The following is a 21,334-nucleotide window of genomic DNA, read 5'->3' on the forward strand; positions in this document are numbered from 1 at the left end:
CACATGATGAGGACTCAAGTTGTGCACCAGAGGGCAAATCAAAAGGCCTGAGCTAACCTACCGGTGACCACGTACCCGGGGGCCAGGTAGCTTACCACGAATGACCTCCTAGGGGCTCGAGTCATTGGGACTCGAGAACACAAGATGACATTAAAGTTACTTTCAAGTACATCGAGCCTGGAAGACAAGACTAAATGTCCTAAGCATCGACCACTAAGGCAAAACCCTACAGTGCAATAGACCTCCTAAAATCCCGAGTCATTGAAACTCGTAGGCCTAGGATAGCCAAGTGCCCTCACTTGGCATTGCATCAAAGTTACTCTTAGGACCATAAGCCTAAGAAAAACACTAAATGTACAAGTGTCTAGATACTGGCAGGAAGATCCTCAAGCTCTAAGTACCTCAAGCTAGCCCTGTCCTAAGTTATTGGAACTCGGGGATGTAGGACCGTGTCAAGTGTATCACTTGACCTCACGTTAAAGTTACTCTCGAGGACCGCGAGCCTACAGAGTACCACTAAATGCCAAAAAAGTGTCTAAGTACTAAGAGAAATTGATAACGACTCTAGTCTTCAAGATTCGAGCACAAGACCTAAGTCAACAACTTTGGACTCTTGTGAGTTACGTTACGTTGAGTTGAATTAACAAAGTCCAAGTTGCCTATTTACTAAGTGTCAATTCGATAATAATAGTGCAATCATGGCAATAAAGTAGTGCAAGCTGCATAAGTTTAAATGAAAAATTATTTACAATAGTGCTCGGGGGCTCAAGCATTAATTTTCTATACCCCCAATAAACTATGGCACACAAGCCTACTTATCTAAATATATACATATAAAGAAAAAAATTATTGGGGCCCTTGTCCTAGAGGAACCTCTACCACCAGCTCGATCACGGGATCGACCTCAGGGATACAACCCACTGCCGCAGCTTCCCTCTCCTGGGCCGCCCTGGCCTCCTCCACCACAAGGCGCGCCTCGAGAATTTTCCTCATGTTTGGATCCTTGGTGAATGAGAGTTCCATATCTCTGTTGCTCTGCCATGCAAAAAGAGTGTATCATCAGCTATCACATCGAGGTCCCTTTCCAGATCTTCTACTCGAATACAAGGTCTTCCACCTCCTCGGCAGCAACTTCAACACGAGTGGCTGCCCATGCAACGTCCTCCCTGGCCTTGGTCAGCTCCTCAACACTGTACAAAGACACATGCCAGCTCAACTAGATCTCTTCATGGGCCTTAGCCAGTTCTTCCTCCACCGCTCGGGTGTGATTCGCGACTTCCTTTAACAACTTAGAGGAAGTGTCCTTTAGAGTGGACAACTTTGATCGCTCGGTGGCCAGCAACTCTCCAGCGTGTGGACACGGGCCCTCTTGTACTCCCCCTTTTATTGGAGTCATTATTGCTCCTCCAGTGGGACCGCGATTTCTTATAATAGTGCATGCTCTTCTAGAGCCTCCTTCAACTCAATGGACCGCATCACTACGATGTCCCCGAGCCGTTGGTCGAAAGCCACAACCTGTACCAAGTTAGAGTATCAGATTAGTAAAAAGAAACTGATTAAATAAATAATGGACTGAGATAAACACTTGAATACTTACCCTTACGGAGGAGCGATGACTGGCAGCTATCAGCGAAACCTCGTTGTCGCTGCCACAACGATGGAAGCTACGGGAAGAAATCTCGCACAAGGACCCCGCTATCCCATGGAGGTGCTCTGTGGAAAGAGGAGTAGTCTTCGCTCCTACTCTCCCTGTGAGGAAAGGCTCTAGCTCCTCGCGACTTGGAGGACCAACAAGATCCTACGACTGGTCCTCGCATAGGAACTCAGCGAGGAGTCTAAAGTCCTCACTTTTGGTATTAAAATTGTAAATCAATGATACACCGCAGGGAATGGGCCCTTTTTAATTTTTATTAATACCAGCCAAGATCATACACACACACACATATATATATATACTAAATCACATACAATCACATTAGAGATTACCTCTTGTAGCTTATCAAGTGTCCTCAAATCTTTTTGTATAAAATCAACGATCTTCCTATCCAAATTCTGAAAGCTCGCACCTTGATCTTCAAGACCAATCCTAAAACACACAAGGATGTGTGGGTGGACGTAGGATTCAAAAGGTTTATTTATGACTCTCTAGATGTACTCAACATATGAGTTCTAGAGTGGTTTGATAGAGAGAAGATATATTAGACAGATTTTCAGGTTTAGGATAGAGGTGATCTGGGCACCATGGACTTATAATACGAAGCTCCAATAAACCAGATTATTAATTAAACTCTTTAATCCAATAATCTTATTTATTAATTCCATGATTACTCCACTATAAATATGGAATTGAACTCTAAGTATTTATAGAATTATATTTACAAAGTTTTCTCTTGTAGTCCACTCATATAATCAATAAATGAAGTATGTCCTCCATTTATTGGTTCGTTAATTAGATCTAGTCAAGATTACCGTTTTACCCTTCTAATTACCTATTGATCATTAAGCACCATTAATTCACTAGCAAATAATTAACATATAATCAAATTATAGATTTTCTCTCAATAACTATTCAGTTCCAGAATCAACCCTTAAGGGAACCAATATTCAATTTGTTAGGAAAGTATGGCTTCCATTATTGTAATTCATGTTCCCAGCCATTCATGATATTGAATCTTCAATACAAAAGTCATTAGCCTCATTATACTAAGAAACATTAACGAGTGAATATAAAGATCCAATAAAAAACAAACAGGAGTTCATGACTACTCAGGATTTAGATTGAAATACAAATGACCATCTATTATGATAAGAATCAAATATTTATGTCAAACGGAAAGTTTATAAAGATAATTAATTCCCATTGGTCCTGTCATATATAATATTTATTATATACAACACCTTGACTAAGATGTCTATCCACATCAGTAATCCAAATCTAGATCACTTGAATCTCATATGCTTAGAGAATCATACTAGTAACCAATCATTAAATATTCCCTACTTTAATATGTTACTGACTATTTTATTTATTATATGTGATCTTAATTCTCTCGTACTAATGCAAAATCATATTCTCATGAATGAATAAGAAATTTTCTTGATACTAGCATGTAATTAATTCAAACAATAATTATAATATTCAAATATAATAAAACTGTTATTTTATTTAAATAAATAAAATGTATTTACATGCTTTTAGGGCATTAATCCTAACAATATCCTGCCCAAAGCAAGTGAGGCATCTCCCTCAATACCATGTTGCACACATGACCCATGAGCGACTTTGCTAGAAGTGTCTTAGTAAACAGGTCAGTCAGGTTCTGTTCTGACGCTATCTTCATAACAGTCACATCACCTCGGTGCACAATCTCTCTAACAATATGGTATTTCCTTTCTATATGCTTTCTTCTCTTGTGGTTTCTTGGTTCCTTGGAATTAGCTATTGATCTACTATTGTCTCAGTATAGGATTAGAGGCTTATCCATATCTAGAACTACTTCCAGATTAGTGTAGAACTTTCTCAAACAAACCACCTCCTTAGCTGCTTCATAAGTCGCTATGTATTCATCTTCCATGATTGAATTTGTCATGCTGGATTGTTTAATACTCCTCCAGACCACAACTCCTCCACCAAGAGTGAACATTGACCTAAACGTCGGCTTATGACTGTCTTTGTCTAATTGAAAATCAAAATTAGTGTATCCAGTAGTGTTCAATTCATCCCCTGAATATACAAGCATATAATCTCTCGTTCTCCTAAGATACTTGAGAATGTACTTTACTGCAATCCAGTGTTCCAAACCAGGATTTGATTGATAATGACTCACAATCCCTACCGCATAGCATATGTCAGGCCTAGTACACACCATGGCGTACATTAGACTCCCAACTACTGAAGCATAGGGATACTTTCCCATATCCTCTTCTTCCTGAGGTGTCTTAGGACATTGTTCCTTGGAGAGAGTAATTCCATGTTTGGTCGATAAATGACCTTTATTGGAATTCTCCATAGAGAATCTTTCAAGCACCATACCAATAAAATTAGCCTGAGAAAGTTCCGAGACCTTATTCTTCCTATCACTTAGGGTTTGGATTCCTAGAACATAGCTCGCCTCACCCAAATCTTTTATTTGGTACTTTTCAGCTAACCACTTCTTCACGTTTGACAATGTCTCTACATTGTTTCCAATGAGGAGAATGTCATCCACGTAAAGAACTAGGAAAACCACCACTTTTCCTTTAATGTAATTGTACACACATGCTTCGTCGACATTCTATTCGAAGCCATATGATTTAATTGTTTCATCAAATGTGATATTCCATGATTTAGATGGTTGTATTAATCCATAAATGGATTTTAGCAACTCACACACCTTTAGATCTTCCACATTCTTGATGAACCCTTCTGGTTGTACCATATACATACTTTCATAAAGATAGCTATTTAGAAAGGTTTTTTTGACGTCCATTGTCCATATCTCATAGTCATAGGTTGCAGCTATGGACAAGAGGATGCGAATGGATTTAAGCATGGTCACAGGAGAAAATGTTTCTTCATAATCAACACCTTCTCTCTGAGTGTAGCCTTTGGCTACTAGCCTTACTTTGAAATTCTTCACTTTCCCATATACACCTCTTTTCTTCCTGTATATCCATTTGCACCCAATGCACCTCACATCTTCAGGTGGATTAACAAGTTCCCAGACAGAATTTGAACACATAGATTCCATTTCTTGGTTCATGGATTCTTGTCATTTCTCATTTTCAGGATCATCCATTGCCTCTTTGAAGGTTAATGGATCGTCCTTGTCTATATTAAAAACAAGGACATGTGCTTCATGTTCGTAGTGAACATGTTGTCTCACAATCAACCCACTACGACATTGCATCGGGGTTTCCTTTTCAGGAATAGTGGTTTCCTCGATTTGTCATTTATCATTTAATGATGAAGATGATGGTGATGGAATCTTATCAGTTGTGAATTCCTCCAAAACTACCTTGCTCCGAGGTTTATAGTTATTCACATAGTCATGTTCAAGGAAGGTTGCATTTGTGGAAACAAATACATTTTATCCTTGGGACTATAGAAGTAACCGCCTCTTGTCTCTGGAGCTAAAAATGCACACTTCAGACCTTGAATCAAGTTTCCCTGATTTAGGTATAAGAACATGAGCAGATGAACCCCAAATGAAGAAATGGTGTAAACTAGGTTTGTTTCCATTCCACAGTTCCAATGGCGTTTTGCTTATGGTCTTAGATGGGACTAAATTCAAAATATAAATTGTCGTTTGAAGTGCATATCCCCAGAATGAGGGAGGAAGTGAGGAGTAGCTTAACATAGACCTGACCATGTCCAACAAGGTCTTGTTTCATCTTTCAGAAACATCATTTTGCTGTGGCGTTCCTAGTGCTGTGAGTTGGGATAGAATACCATGCTCCAGCAAGAAATCTTTGAATTTTGAATCCAAATATTCTCCACCTCGATTAGATCGAATTATCTTAAGAGTATTACCTAATTGCTTCTCAGCCTCAGCTTTGAATTCTTGAAACTTACCAAATGTTTCAAATTTCCTAAGCATTAGGTAAGTATGACCGTATCTTGAGTAATCATCATTAAAAGTGGTGAAGTACTCATACCTACCTATTGCTTGTACATTGATTAGAACATATACATCGCTTTGTACAAGCTCTAAAGGTTCATTAGCTCTATTGTCTTTTGCTGAGAAATGACGTTTGGTCATTTTGCCTTCTACACAAGACTCACAAACCGGAAGAGTTCCAACTCTTAGTTCTCTCAAAGGCCCATCTTTTGTTAACCAGTTTATCCTGTCTAGACCTATTTGACCAAGTCTAAGATGCCAAAGATATGTGTCATCCTCATTTGAAACTTTTTGTCTTTTGTTTCCTTTTGGTTTTGCTACTTTAAATAATTCTGAGTTATTAATCGTTTGTTTAATTTAATGAACGCGTTAAAGTCTGAATATTCAATTGCATGTCTAAAGAAAAATTAAGAATAATCAAATTATAAATAAAATATTCTAAGGTCAATACATGTAATAAAATTCAAAATACAAAAAGAAACAAACTAAGGCATTGTTCAAACAACAATGATGTTTTCTTTTAATAATAACTAAAGAATTTTAAATAAAAGGATTTTCTTCAACGCTTTCTTGAACTAGACGCTTTCTCTCTCTTTGACTTCATGAACATCATCAACAACCTTCTTTGAATCGTAAGATTCAATTATCTACATAGAAGAATAAGCGTTGTTAGTAGACCTTGAGTGTAAAATCCAGGATAACATATCTTTTTCCACTTAGTTATAAGAATTAATAAATCATATTTACCTTTCTTATTCTTCATAATTTCAGGGATTATTTCATGTTTGGCCGGTAGGATTTCATTCACATAAAACCACTTATCATATATGTGCCCATATGTAGCATGGATGACCTCCCATATATCATATGCATATTTAAGTTTTTGTAGAGTATTTTTTGTCTCTATATTTACTGATTGAAGAAAATAATACGTTGTCATATGATTTATTATCAACCACTTGGCATACTCAAATTGATCATTCACAGAAGCTTCTATTGGTGGTTTTTGAATTGGTAGTTGTTGACTGTGTTTTTAGCCAACGGCGTGAGAACGTCAAAAACAATATAGCCTTCAAGAGAAATAAAACGACACAAACAGTTTATGAACAAAAAGTAAATAACACAAGAGATTTTATAGTGGTTCAGCCCCGATTATCGGTAATAGCCTAATCCACTTAGAGTTGTGATTTATAGATCCGTACTCAAGATCAGATGGACTGAGCCAACTGAGTTTCTTCAGTACAGATTGCCAAAAATACAAGAATTCTCTCAAATGCCAGCTCTTTCTCTCTCTAGAATACTCAGACCCAAGTTTCTCTCTCTAGAATACTCAGACCCAAATTTTCTCTCTCTAGAAAGAAGAAGCAGAAGAACCCCTCTCTAATCCCATAAGCCCTCTATTTATAGGCTTAGGGTCATACATACGGTCTCCCCTAGAACCGGGATATTTTATTATATTTATTACATTTAAATTACAAAGAAACATTCAAAATTCAAAATGTAACAAACCCCCCCATTTGTGGGAAGAATGAGAGATTCCCGCATATCTTGTTGAAGTTGTTTCTGGGAATCTTGACTTAGTCTCCTCTAGCTAGTTGATCCACCTCCTACTGACCACTCATGCAAGTGCTGGTCGGACATGTGCATGGTGGTAGGACATACACTTGTTGGTCGGACGTGCATGGTGGTAGGACATGCATGGTGGTAGGACATGCACTTCTCTCCTCTAACATGGCACTCTCCTCTAGCATGCCATGTTTCTCCTCGGACCAAATCCTTGGGGTCTCCTAGGACCACTCTCTTGAGTTCTCCTAGGATGCATTCTCCTTAGCCTCCTAGGATGCATTCTCCTTAGCCTCCTAGGATGTACTCTCCTTAGCTCTCCTAGGATGCATTCTCCTTAGCCTCCTAGGATGCATTCTCCTTAGCTCTCCTAGGATGCATTCTCCTTAGCCTCCCCTAGGATGCACTTTCCTTAGCTTTCCTCAGACCAAGGTGCACTTGGCTTGGTTATGACATCTTTCAAGCAGTCCAAATTCTTCGTCAGTCTACCAGGTCCCTTTATCACAACTTTGAGGAGTCAATGTATTTATTGACTATTAATGTGTCTTTTACTGATCATGCACTGCCACTTGTCACATTTATTGCCACGTTATTGATCTCCAATTTTTGGGTATAACAGTAGTATTTTAACAACTTCCATCAAGTTCTCTCTTAGCAATAATATATCGATATCATGTCTCCAAAATACTATATTTTCATCATTAAGTTCAATAACTACATCGCAATCGTTTTCAGACATTTTAACTTAAATAAATAAAATACAATAATATTACTATTTGAAAATATCAATTATTCAGAAGTAGTAGATATGATGCATGAATGTAAGAATTAAAACACATAAATAAACATTTACTATTCCATGATAAACTACACAACAAATAAAGTGTCTCCTTAGGGTCGGTCAAGTTAAATTCAGATAGCTTATAAGACAATCTTATCTTTATAATTTAAAACTCAAAATAGCTCTTTATTTTCTCTTCCAAAAATAAAGTACTGCTAGTTTGGTCAAGATGCAATTATCCAATACAAAAACTTAATTGCATCTTTGTAAGTGTAACTCATTATTTCAGAATTCATGACTTAACTTAAAGAGTGACGCCTTGAGGTCGGTCAAGTCTAAAATACGTCATTCCTTCTTATCTTCGTAAGAAGGCAACCTTGGTATTAATATGTCTAGAAACCTTCCTTAAGGGAACGGAAACAAAATCGCCTTGGGGCCCTACTCATATCTCACGATGTTGTGCTAATAATGGAGACCATAGGTCACATTGAGATATTCACCTTCTCCCACTTACTATTTTAAAAAATGCGTTTTATTAAACTAATCAATTAATTCCAAATTAATTACTAATTTATTAATAACCCTATGAATGTAATTAATTACAAAATATATTATAATTATAAAATAGCTTGTTTCTATAATTAATGTGCTCTAAATAATTACCCATTACATTCATATAACTTTACTAAAACACCTTTTAAATAAAGTTGGTTATCTTAAAGGGCCATAAAAACTAATGCTTTTATTATGGTGTGAGTTACCAAGTTTTAACTAATTTAATACTTAGTAGTTTAAATGCAATTGATTTCTCCAAAACAATTCATATAAACAATTAGGACAATCCTAAATAATCATGTGTTATAAAAGATGCATGATTAATGAAAACTGTGTGTGGTTTCATGAATGGCATGTAATCGATTAATGCATGATCATGTTATCAATCAAACATTAAATAAGATTTATTTAAATAAATACAATAAATAAATAAATCAACAATAAACGATGAACTGAGTACTATTGTGTATTTCTAAATTTACAACCCTTGGAAAAATAGAAATAAAATTACAAAATAGTCTTTGATGTAGTTTACAAGACTCCAAGAATGCATCTCCTCTCTTTTAGGCTTTCTTGCTAATCTTTAGGAATTTAGTTATGCCCAACCAATTAATTAGAAACTAACTTTCTAACTAATTTATTTAATGAAAACTAACTTTTAATTAAATAACTATTTTTGTCATCTTTTTAATTTAGTTGAATTTAAATAATTAAATAATCAAATTCAAATAATTATTTAAACTTAAGATAAAATCTTAACCAACTAAAAGATATTTTATTTTCTAATAAAATAAAATAAGATATTTAATCTTTTAAATTAAAACAACTTAAAATTAATTAAATAAAAGATAATAATGCACAAAAATATGATATGGTGTTTGGGTACCAAGAATGGTGCCCTAGGAACACTAGGGTCAGCGGCTGGGTTAGCCATAGGCTCGGGTTGGGTGGCTGGGGTGCCGGCTAGCATGGAGCGACAGGCGAGAGAGATCGGGTGCATAGGGGTATGCCGGGCTGGTGCGTGGTGCGGGTGCGCATGCTCGCGCGAGCTTGGGCTCTGGTGGTCGTGCGCCTGGCGCAGGCAGGGGCTTGATGCGCAGGTGGTCGTGTGCCTAGGTACATGTGGTAGGGCTCGGGTCCATATCTTTTATCTTCTCTTTGTGTACAGATTTTTAAATTTTGAATTTCAAGAAATGAAAATTACAAAAATCCTTTGCCCTTTATGGCTTACACAAGATCTACAAAATTAAAATTCCTAACTCAATAGGACCATATAATTAACGATCCATCATTCAGCCATACTTTCAAAAAACATATCCATCCATTCAATATACATATCAACATACATATAACAAATGCAAGAAACTCACACAACATTTAATATATATATATGTGTGTGTAGACTGCTCTGGTACCAATTGTTGGTATTAAGAGAGCAAATCAAAGATACGTAGCGGGGAATGAGCCCTTTTTAATAATTATTAATATGTGGCAAGATCATACACACATATAGATATATATATATACTAAATAACATAAAATCACATTAGAGATTACCTCTTGTAGCCTATCAAGTGTCCTCAAATCTTTTTGTATAAAATCAACAATCTTCCTATCCATGTTCTGGAAGCTCGCACCTTGATCTTCGAGACCAATCCTCAAACACACAAGGATGTGTGTAACGCCTTACTACCCTAGAGTCGTTACCATGTGATTTTAAAATGTGTCATTATTTTGTTAATCAAGGTATTAGATTGAAAAGTGTGATTATATCAAAACAAAGTCTCGTTTAATGAAAATTAAGTATAAAATACTTGGACATTCATTAAAACTATGAAAGTGTTACATTGGGATCCCAAAACGTTGTTTCGAAATATATTTACAACTAAAAAGTTTTGGTACAGTTGACCTAAGCGACAAAATCAAACGTTTATAGCATGTTCCTCAAAATAACCCTAGTCGTTGCAGCCAGGTAGGCCAAACATGTACACACTACTCCATGCCCTCAAACTCATGCTTAGTCGGCCTTTCCCTTGCCTTTACTTGCACCAGAGAGCCAAGGCCCAGCCAGAAAATTCTGCACATATAGCATATAACAATTCAATCCTATAAATTCATAACTTAAATAGATAACACATACTAATCACATAGCGGCCTATGTCGATCAAGGTTCTTTACCAGGCACCCGGTTCACGGTCTTCACCGAACGGATGAGTACAACACCCTAGATGGCCATGCCATGGTGACCTGCATTCAGCATGCTTATTGTTGTTCGAACTGGATTCAGTATGCTTATTGTCGTTCCCGCCCTTTGCCGATCCCGGCCATCGCTGATCCCAGCCTTCGCCGATCCGTCATAAACACACAAACATGGCATAACAATTATAAACCTTCATACATAACACTAAACACAGATAATCGAGCCATGCCCTGCTCTAGGAGCATAAACAATTTTCTTGACTGTGTCCTGAGCTGACCGAATAGTGTGATCCCGTGTACCATCCCCTAAACCCGAGCCTTAGCGGTAAAACCTAGTCACCACATAATAATAATCAACATCCATCAAACCCTAAACCAATTAAAAACTTCGAAATAATATTCTAGAATCCTTCCCGAGCCCTTAAATTTGAGTTCTCAAGCATAAAACCCTTTTTTGGCCATTTCTCCTTATTTGAGCTGCGTCCCAGGCCCCTAGGGTCGCAGCGCACTATATGTCAGAGAGCCCCAAGGCTCTCTTCTGAGGAACATAGGCCGCAACGCGCCCTACCTGCGTCGTGGCGCCTGAGCAACATTAGGGACCCTCCAGGATCTTCTCACGCATATGGGTAGCGGCGCCTGAAGAGCAGGGTTGCAGCTCGAGCTCCAAACCCAGAACTCCCCTTGCATTTTTACGAGCCAAACCCATTGAAATCCACCCAAATCAAAAGTTAACCCAGAATTCAGCCTAGAGTTCATATCAAAGCAACATAATCAGTATAAATACCCCCAAAAACTATCCCATAATCTCACTAAAATCCACAAACCAGCCTAAGGTTTAAACCTAAACAAAACATCTAAATCACAGCAGAAAAACACAACAAATCAGCATAAAATCCTTACCTCAATTTATAATCCGACCCTAAGCTAAACCCCAAACACTTTAAGCTTCAAGTTTCTCAAATCCTCAGCCAATTTCCTCAAAAATTTCATCAAAATTTCCAAGTACACCAAAGGAAAGAGAGAGAGAGAAAGAGAATCGAGTAGAGGGAGAGAAAGAGCTGAGAAAAGGCTGAGAGTGTTGTATTTTTTCTGGCTAGTTCTAGAGTCCTAAGGTACCAGTCCAAGTCTACCCTTAGAAAATGACCAAATCACCCCTAAGTTAACCCTTATCTACTTAATGCCTCCAAGGGCAATCCCGTCATTTGCCACATTCCCGCTTATTCCTCAAGTAGTCTTATAAATCCCCAATTAATCCTGACATACCCAAATAATCACTAAATCACTACCCGTTACCCAATAAATCTCTGACACATACTACATTCCCAAAATACCCGTAGGCTCACCCCGAGCCGGGCATTTAACCCCGTTGTGACTATTCCGCTAATCCGTTCCCTAGGACAACCTCAGACCACCATCTCTAATATATCTCCACAATATTGTTGTCTCAGACATATCACAACATAACACACACACATATATATGTATATATACCTTGAACGGGTCAAAAATTACAAATATGCCCTTAACAACACGATCGGGCCCAAATGCATATTTAATTCACCTAAACATGCATATCTAGTCATATTATACCATAACTCAAGTAATTAAGTACTAATGCACATATATCGCAATTAATCACGTAATAATACAAATAGATCAATTATTGTCCTCTTGGCATGTTAATCAAGGCAATAATCCTTATTAGAAAATTCGGGACGTTACATAGTGTGTGGACACGCAGAATTCAAAAGGTTGATTTATGACTCTCTAGATGTACTCAACACATGAGTTCTAGAGAGGTTTGATAGAGAGAAGATATATTGGATAGTTTTCAGGTTTAGGAAAAATTATCGCTTTCTTTCTCAGAGAGAGAGTCTCACAGTCTATGAAAACCAATTCTTGAAAAGTATCGCTTCTCAAGTTTATAAAGATAATTAACTAATTTAATAAATCTTTTTTTATTAAAAATAAAACTGATCAGTTATAACCTTATTTAATTATTTAATTTAAATCATATTTAAAAAATAATTAAATAAATAAATAATTTGAAATTCAAAATTCAAATCCCAGGGATAGGAAATCCTTGTGTGTGGCGCCACACTCACTGTACAGTGAGTATGTCGACCACACCATTAGGGTTCTCTCTAATTTTCTTATTTGTTTATTTCATTAATATTTAAGACAATATATTTATCCAAAAATAAATATTAGTTAATTCAAAATTAACTTTATCTTAAAATATTAGTGTAAAATAAATAAATAAATATCTTATTCTAAATAAGATAATTATTAATCTCTCTTTATATATTAATCCAAATAAGATTAATATTAATTTTAACCTATCGTTTTTCAAAATAAGAACTCTATAGTTAAATAATTAATTAATTCATAATTAATCAATTTCCTATAACTATCACATAATTATTTCATTGCCCTGGAAAATTAATTCCTTTGCAATTAAGTCCTTCTCTCTAAAAATCTTTCTTTGACACCCTTACCCTTGACAGTATAGGATAGAAGTGATCTGAGGACCATGGACCTATAATACGAAGCTCTAATAAAATAGATTATTAATTAAACTCTTTAATCCCTTAATCATATTTTTTAATTCCATTATTACTCCACTATAAATATGGAATTGAAATCTAAGTATTTATAGAATTATATTTACAAAGTTTTCTCTTGTAGTCCATTGATATAATCAATAAATGTAGTTATGTTCTCCATTATTTGTTCGTTAATTAGAGCTGGTCAAAATTATCCTTTTACCCTTCTAATTACCTCTTGATCCTTAAGTCCCATTAATTCATTAGCAAATAATTAATCTATAATCTAATTATAGATTTGAGCTCAACAACTATTCAGTTCCATACTTAACTTTTAAGGATTCCAATATTTGATTCGTTAGGAAATTATGGATTCTATTATTGTAATTCTTATTCCCAGCCATTCATGATATTGAATCTCCAAAACAAAAGTCATTAGTCTCATTATTCTAAGAGACCTTAACGAGTGAATCAAAAGATCCAATAAACATAAACATGAGTTCATGAATACCCAGGATTTAGACTGGTCTACAAATGATCATCTATTATGATAAGAATTAAATCTTTACGCCAAACAACAAATTTATAAAGATAATTAATTCTCATCGGTCCTATCATATATAATCTCTATTATATACAACACATTTACTAAGATGTCTATCCACATCAGTAATCTGAATCCAGATTACTTGCATCTCGTATGCTTAGCAAATTGTACTAGTAACCATTCATTAAAGATTCCATACTTTAATATGTTATTGACTATTTTATTCATTATATGCGATCTTAATTCTCTCATACTAATACAATATTATATTCTCATGAATGAATAAGGAATTTTCTTGATATTATCATATAATTCATTCAAACAATAATTACAATATTCAAATATAATAAAATTGTTCTTTTATTTAATTCAAAAAAATAATGTCTTTACAAGATTTTTGGGCATTAATCCTAGCACTCGCTGCCCTCATCAATACGAGCGTTGTAGTACTCAACAACCCATTTGTGCTTCTTCTCGAAGTCTTCCCCGTCATAGTGCTTTGGGAAGACTATGAATCGAGGTGCCCTGACCGGAGGAGGGTCGGGCACCTTGGAATGGATTTCCTTACCCTTCCTGGAGGATCCCCATCTTGAGGGGGGGAAGCCTTGAGGTCAATGGCCTCACAAGGAGTCATTTTCCTCGAGGTGAGGACCAGTGGAGCAACTGCAGGAGCTGCTGGGGCCATCGGGGCAGAGGTGCAGCAACCGGGGTCATGGCCACCGTGGTTGACGCCGCACGGAAGGTCTATATGAGAGGGTCCCAACACCCTCTGATTCTTCAACCTGCCCAATTCGGACAGGCACATGCTTTATGCACAAAGAAAACAAACTAGATAAGTCCTCGTAAGGAAAGGAAAGCTGTAAAAATAATCAAAAATGCATGCGAGACTAAAAATAAATCTCATCGGGAGCCCCACCACGATATGGCTCTTCCGAGTGAAGGACAAAATGGGCGAACTCATGGATGAGTCGACCCATCTCTTGTGTCAGATTGGTGTTATACTGCCAAAACCAGATGGCATGCATGGATGTCACCTCGTCTAGAGGCACGAGACATTGGGGATGTCTCCTCCTCCTTGGATTTTGAAGGAATGCGTTGATGAGGTCCTGGTAGTCTTCATACTCCTCCTCAAGCCAACGACTTCCCAAGATTTTCCCACACTCGAGAAGTGAGGGTGAAAATAAAGAATGGTCAGGACTAGTTCCCTCCCCTATGTGCTTGGCATAATGAAGAATGATTGGGGATTTACCTTGAAGCATGGAGGACAATTCGATCCTTGCCTCGAGCTCTTCATCTTCCTTCATGGTAAGGACACTCCCTGCATGCTCCTCGCAAAGGTGTTGCATATATTCAAATTGCGCCTTAGCCGCCACATATTCTGTGGGGATCCTCATCTCATGGCGTGATTACTTCGAGTCCTAAAAGATGGTGAGGAACACCGGGCTTATACTCTACCCCTCCCGCAGTAGCCCATACTGCTGGAGCTGGGCATCAGTAACAAGGATCTTCTCGCCGCAGAGGGTTTTCATTGTCTTAAACCTTTCGTCAGAAGAATCAACGAAAGGTGTATGGCAGAAGGGAACTAAAGAGAGACGTTTCAAGACTAAGGATCAATTACAAGAGGGGCACTATTAGGCGAAACGACTCGAGGACAAAAGTACTTACCAACCCTAGTGAAGTCCAAGAGCAGGGTGGGATCGGTCCTTGTCAGGAAAACACTTGCCCAGAAGAAGTGGTCCTTGTAATCCCGAGCGTGATTCTCATTGCCGCCTGGAGCCTGTATCTCATCCTTGGGAACGTGTGCTTCATCTGGGTGTAGTACCCGTCCTAGTCCCCCTTCCTCGGACACTGCCGAAATCTGTAGACATACAGTATCTTAGCTGGGGAAGGTGCGGGTCAGTTCTGTCTTCTATACAAAACATAGAGCCCGACCAGCACCCAATATCCATTCGGGGACTACTGGAAAGTAGATATGCCGAGGAACTTGAGAAAGTCGACATAGCACTGGTGCAATGGCAAGGTTGCACCAGCTTGGAGATGAGAGGCACTCTAGGGCCCGAGCCCGTTGATGCTCTCATGCACCCTCTCGTCCTCCCGAGATAAGCGCATCGACATCTCATGGGTGTCCACCTCGTAGTGGGTAAGAATCTTCTCCAAGGCCCCTCGATGTCGGAGCTTGCTGGGGATCGCCTCTGCCTCGAATCCCGCGACAACGTAGGGCTTGTCCATTGGCATTGAACCCAAATTGGCTTCTTCCTCCGAGATGCCAACTCGAAGGGGTCTTGTTGTTGCCGGGGCAGGGTCCTCTCGTACTACGAGGGCTTGATTGCTACTAGCCACTCTTTTTCCCTTCTCAGGGTGTTGCCCAGCTTCTCAAACCATCTGTAAAATCTCAGCATCGAAGGTGTAGAACCCTTGTTTGTGTAGTTGGTGGAGCTCCTCAGACATCTGAAACAACAAACCAAGCAGTTAGCGCCTTGTCCCAAAAAAAGATGGGTCAAAACGAGAATCCCTAAGCCTGCTGATCGGGGAGAAAAGAAGAAAGAATGTCTAAGGACTTGGGGTGTCCTCGGGGCTAAAGAGTCAGCATCGGAGAACACCACCGGAGATTATGAACATCGTCAGAATTTGGGATTTTTCCAGATTCTAGTCGAATGCCCATAAAGGAAAATTTTGCATAAGGTGTGCAGTAGGTCATTTTGACCACTTCTAACGTCAAAATATGCCTAAAAAGACCTATAAAAGGTCAAAATAGCCAATCAAGTGACACAAAAAGCACGTTCCTAAGCATGAACCTAAACTCTCAAACGAAACTCGACGCAAACATGAAGCCAAACACAAAATTGGTAAAGACTTACTCGAGATATAGTGTTGATAGATGCTGAAACGAGCCCGAACTCTGAAGAATCGCTTGCCGTTCACCCAGAAATAAGAGGATTCTTGTCAATCGTCCAAAATTGCAGAGAAAACTCAGATATGGTTGAAGGTCTGGGAGCTTGAGAAAGAAGAGAGTCTTTGAGTTTAGAGATTTTGAATTTTGAATGGTTAAGGTGAATGCTAAGAGGCTGTTCTCGAGTTTATATAATCATAGAACTTGGGGAGGAAGCAACCCCACCCCCTCCGTCGGATTACCTACGACGTAGGTAATCGAGAACAATCGAACGGCCAGGATCAAAAAGACATGGATCGTGATCATTAGCATTGGAAAAGGACGTCTTGGGCACAGGGCGAAAGGATGCCTAGGGTACAGATTGGACGTTTTGGGTCATGGAGTTGACCCCTCATTAATTGCACAAATTGATGGGCCCAACAATAGGGAGTCAAGACGTGGTGTAACGTCTGGGGAAGCCCAAACGCCTCCCCCCCTCTCCCCCAAGACCTTTCAAATTACTCCTCTCAGTCTAAGTCTCCACTACCCGAGGATGAGTGAAGACAGGGGCAAATGTTGTCTGTGTTTCTACCACCAGACACGTGACAATTAGGAGTAATTAACGATGAGACAAGACATGATGTTCTCGGAATGTGAACTCCTCCAAGTACCCCGAACTGGCCAAACGCAAATGTCTCCAAGGGAGGCCGCCCCCCGAGGTCGGTCCTCGAGTTGTGGATGTCTCCAGGTGAGGCCATGCCCTAAGAAACATTTTAGAAGTCATCGTGCCTTCTTCAGTCAGCTGTCCTCCAGGTCTAGGATTTTGTCATTGCGATCTAGAAGAGCTGCCAAGTGCCAGTCAATGCTAATATGAGCCACCAGAAGATCGTCTGACAACCTTTTAGGGAGCCTCGAGTAGTGGTGTCGAATCGTACACTCGACAATCAGTATTTCCCACTACGCCGACTGACATAGAGAAATGTGCAACCACACCCTGACACCGTCAAATTCGTGTTCCCCATAAAGCTGGTAAACAACTTTCTGCAATGGGCCCCGTGTAATCCTCCTAGGTCGTACTCTCTATTTAGTGCATCCCTTTTTGTATTAGTTCAACATTAATACCCCGATAATGGAGGAATGTGTATTAACAATACATGATTGACATTAATAACTCCAACCTCTATAAATAGGGCTGGGTATCTCCTTGTAAATGGTCCGGATTTTAGAGAGAGAAACTCTTGCTCAAAAGAGTTTAAAGCTCACTAAATATGAGAGACTCGTGGACTAAGACTCTTTTATAGCCTAAACTACGTAAAATCCTTGTGGTATTTTCCATTATTTTTTTTACTCTCGGAATAGGTTGATATCGAAAAAGACAATCAACATATACTATAAATAGTTAATATATATTTTGAATTATAATTTATATACTAAAAATTAAATATTTAATCTAAACTTATAAAATCAATTAATATATACTAAATACAAATATTCTAAATATAAATATAATACATCCTATTAGTATTTTGAATCTTTAATAAATTATAATATTTTATAACTATAGATAATACATCATTTTCCAAACTTTAATACTATTAATTTACAACTTTATAAAAAAAAATCTCTTATTTTAAATTTTAGTAAAGTAGGATTACCTATAAGTACCATATATCCGTTAGGGTAATATTTGTAACATATATGCAAAAAAATTGCAAGGTAAACAAGGTAGGGTATGGATAGAGCTCTTTTTGTAGGTTAAGGTAGCATTTTTTTAGGGTAAGGTAGTGGGATATGCATACCGTACTTACACCCTACCCGTTGCCATCCCGGTTAACAATAATATTATTTTTTTTTAAAATAGAAGCTCACCACATTTGGCAAGGTCCTTTAATGCTCTCCAGTTTTAAAGAGCTAAAATAAAGAGTGATTAGAGTTTTTGTAAAGCCAATGTACTTGGACTAAAGAGCAATGATAATAAAGAGCTCATTTGGAGCTTCTCTTAGAGGTGGTACACCGCCCCGACGATGTAAATTGACATCTGTAAACTAAATGCAAGCACATCAGCGAAGGAAGGACACTAAATATTAACAGTTGAATAACAAAAAATTGCTCTTAGTAGCACAAGAATTGAGAGTTAATATATTTGCAATTGAATAAAAGAATCAAATGACCCCTTAAACAATCCCTGTCCAAGAGCACCCGGTCGGAGCTGATTGGTCTTTGAAGTCCTCCCAATGAAACCATAATCATCATTATCATCCGAAGCTGGTTCCTTTTATGGTTTCGGCAGCCTTTTTTTATGTGTTGCAGCCATTTAGCCTTAAAATTAAAAATAAAATAAAAGTAGGTGACCTGTTGCAGCCATTCCTATTCATTGGACGTCAAAGAAGGAAGGCAAATAGAGCTTGAAGTATGGATTTTGGGCCTCCAAGCTTGTTGGTAAGATGGGAATTACCCTTATCGCTTGTGGTTAATAGCCTTTGTGTGCGATCCTCTTGTCTTCCCTGAAAAATCACCTCAAAAATCAACAAGCAATCCCCAGAAATAGAGTTAGAATTACAAAACTTTATGGTAAACTCCATGTGATTACTAGATGAAAGCACAGGGAAAAAGACTAAAAAGAAACCAGAGAGAGCCCTTCCTCCAAAGGACCCCAACATTCCATTTTGTTGTTAGATTAGATTACCTCTACAGCATCCCTAAGAGGACCCCAACATTCCATTTTGTTGTACTTTTGCAGACAAGAATGGAAGTACACCCGAACCAAAGAGTCAAGTAGCTCAGGATGCTCAGTGAAAAGTACTGAATCTCCATGAAGTACAGCTTTGAGAACCTGGTTAATTTGAGTGGAAACAATACAAGGACACAGAGAGTTGGCATCAGTATAATCTCAGCCCTCATATCATTGCAAATCAAGTCTGATCTTCATGGTTATGATCCTTAGAATGAAGTCAGAACATGACAAAATTAATACTACGAAAAAATGCATGCAGACACCGAAAACAACAACTTTTATTGTGGTTCAGAAGGCAACCGACAAAGAAATGTATTATATTAAAAAAAAAAAATACACCTCTAAAGCATACCGATTTCGATCTAATATGTAGCCTATTTTCACAGATCAAACCAATTATGAAATGTCGTATTTTTATTGAGAAATTACACCTAATAGAAAACCAATTGCAATAAAAGTGCCATCTTCAACATTTTCTTTCACAAGTATTCTAACTTTGACTGATTGATTTTCTTCTATTCCAACTCTTAAGCATTTATAGACAAATGGATTACACTATAGTATTGTTCCCCTTACAAACCTATTAGTAACTTCACTAGTAGAATTAGAAACCTAATAATTGCAAATAAAAAGGTTTGAAACAGTGACTACTTTTTTGTTCATCGTTCATACTAATAGAAGGAATAGACTGTTTACACAAAAGTTTTGATATTTTGGAGTTCATGATTCATGGAACAATATATAGGCATATCCTCACACACACTTGTACTTCTTTTTATTGACAATCATTAGGAATAGTGTTTTAATACATAACAATCAGATAACAAAGAGGGCTTAATTGTTTACTTACCAAAGGCAATTCTTTGGAAAATATTTGATATCTAAACTCAGCAGCGAGTTCGAGCAATAGATTGGGACCGCTCACAAAGCAATGAACATGCAAACACATTTCATCATTCACCTTTTTCCATTCAGCAACCACATCGTCCTTGCTGTACCAACCTTTCAACTGTGCCAAAAATTCAAAATAACAGGGATCAAAATGCGAGAAACACAACGAATCTTCAGTACTATACTAAAGTACACAACACACCTGTTCAAGGTTGATAACATTGGAGATGGTCAAGGTTAGATTCGCAGTGAAGTCACAATGAGATAGGATGTAAGTTCTTGGGATGATTCCAGCATACTTATTCTTCATCTCATCTCCCATAAAAACAACTTCTAGCTTTGAAGCTTCGAACCTGGTCGGAGCACCCAATAGTCGAACAGCCTAGCAACCATAATAATATAGTTCTAATGTTACATCACTAACATCCCATGGTCTAATTGTATCACAATACACACAAAATGTGGCAAATTTTGAGCTAAGCATCAACATTGCAATAATAAAAATGTAGATACATAACATGACTAGTGAATTGTAAAGCTTGTGAGATAAAAAAGATCAACCAACTAGAACATAGAGAATCAAATGAAGTAAACAATTCCAAAAAAGGATTATCCTTTGATTTCCTTAAATGTGTAATAACTGTCTAGCTTTGTAACTCAAAATGGATGTGATAAGAGGAAAGAGAAGAAAGGTACCCCAGAAACAACAGTGGTATAAGAGCATCTGTTAGTGTTGTTGATGGAAGACGAGAGTAGAACAAAGTTGGGTCTGTTGCTGGGCTTGTTGATATTCCTCTGCGGTGATGGGATAAAGGTATAATAAGCGCAGTAAGAATGAGAGGCCATGGGAGATGCATAACCTACTGATACAGTTGGCTCTCCTCATCATCTTTGAGAACCCACCATTGTTTTACTTCTTTGTTTCTCTCTGAGGTGTTGTGTTTGAGACCAGAGGCAGTGCCCAATGTGTTGAGACCTAGACGTGTGGACTGTGATGCACCGATCCACCCTCCCCAGTCTAAGATCTATGCCTACTCACTTGCACCTCA

At 37.9% G+C, this 21,334-nt stretch overlaps 1 protein-coding gene across 1 annotated transcript; it reads right to left on the reverse strand.

The window, feature by feature from the left end:
* Positions 1-18,720: 18,720 nt before the first annotated feature.
* Positions 18,721-21,334, reverse strand: LOC133777509 (magnesium dechelatase SGRL, chloroplastic). Its single transcript, XM_062217155.1, has 5 exons — positions 20,982-21,334; positions 20,488-20,667; positions 20,245-20,403; positions 19,347-19,493; positions 18,721-19,164 (listed from the first exon to the last, which is right to left on the reverse strand). Exons 1-5 carry the CDS (start codon positions 21,129-21,131, stop codon positions 19,042-19,044), a joined length of 759 nt encoding a protein of 252 aa, XP_062073139.1. The 5' UTR covers positions 21,132-21,334; the 3' UTR covers positions 18,721-19,041.

Source organism: Humulus lupulus, chromosome 5 (assembly GCF_963169125.1).
Source record: "Humulus lupulus chromosome 5, drHumLupu1.1, whole genome shotgun sequence".
NCBI lineage: Eukaryota > Viridiplantae > Streptophyta > Magnoliopsida > Rosales > Cannabaceae > Humulus > Humulus lupulus.

What these genes read in the sequence shown, in the direction of transcription:
- LOC133777509 (XM_062217155.1), bottom strand. Translation starts at nt 21,131, where the DNA reads ATGGCCTCTCATTCTTACTGCGCTTATTATACCTTTATCCCATCACCG. An exon ending in ATACCACTGTTGTTTCTGGG is followed by an intron (nt 20,668 to 20,981) that starts GTACCTTTCTTC and finishes TATGGTTGCTAG; the next exon opens with GCTGTTCGACTATTGGGTGC. An exon ending in TTTCCAAAGAATTGCCTTTG is followed by an intron (nt 19,494 to 20,244) that starts GTAAGTAAACAA and finishes CAAATTAACCAG; the next exon opens with GTTCTCAAAGCTGTACTTCA.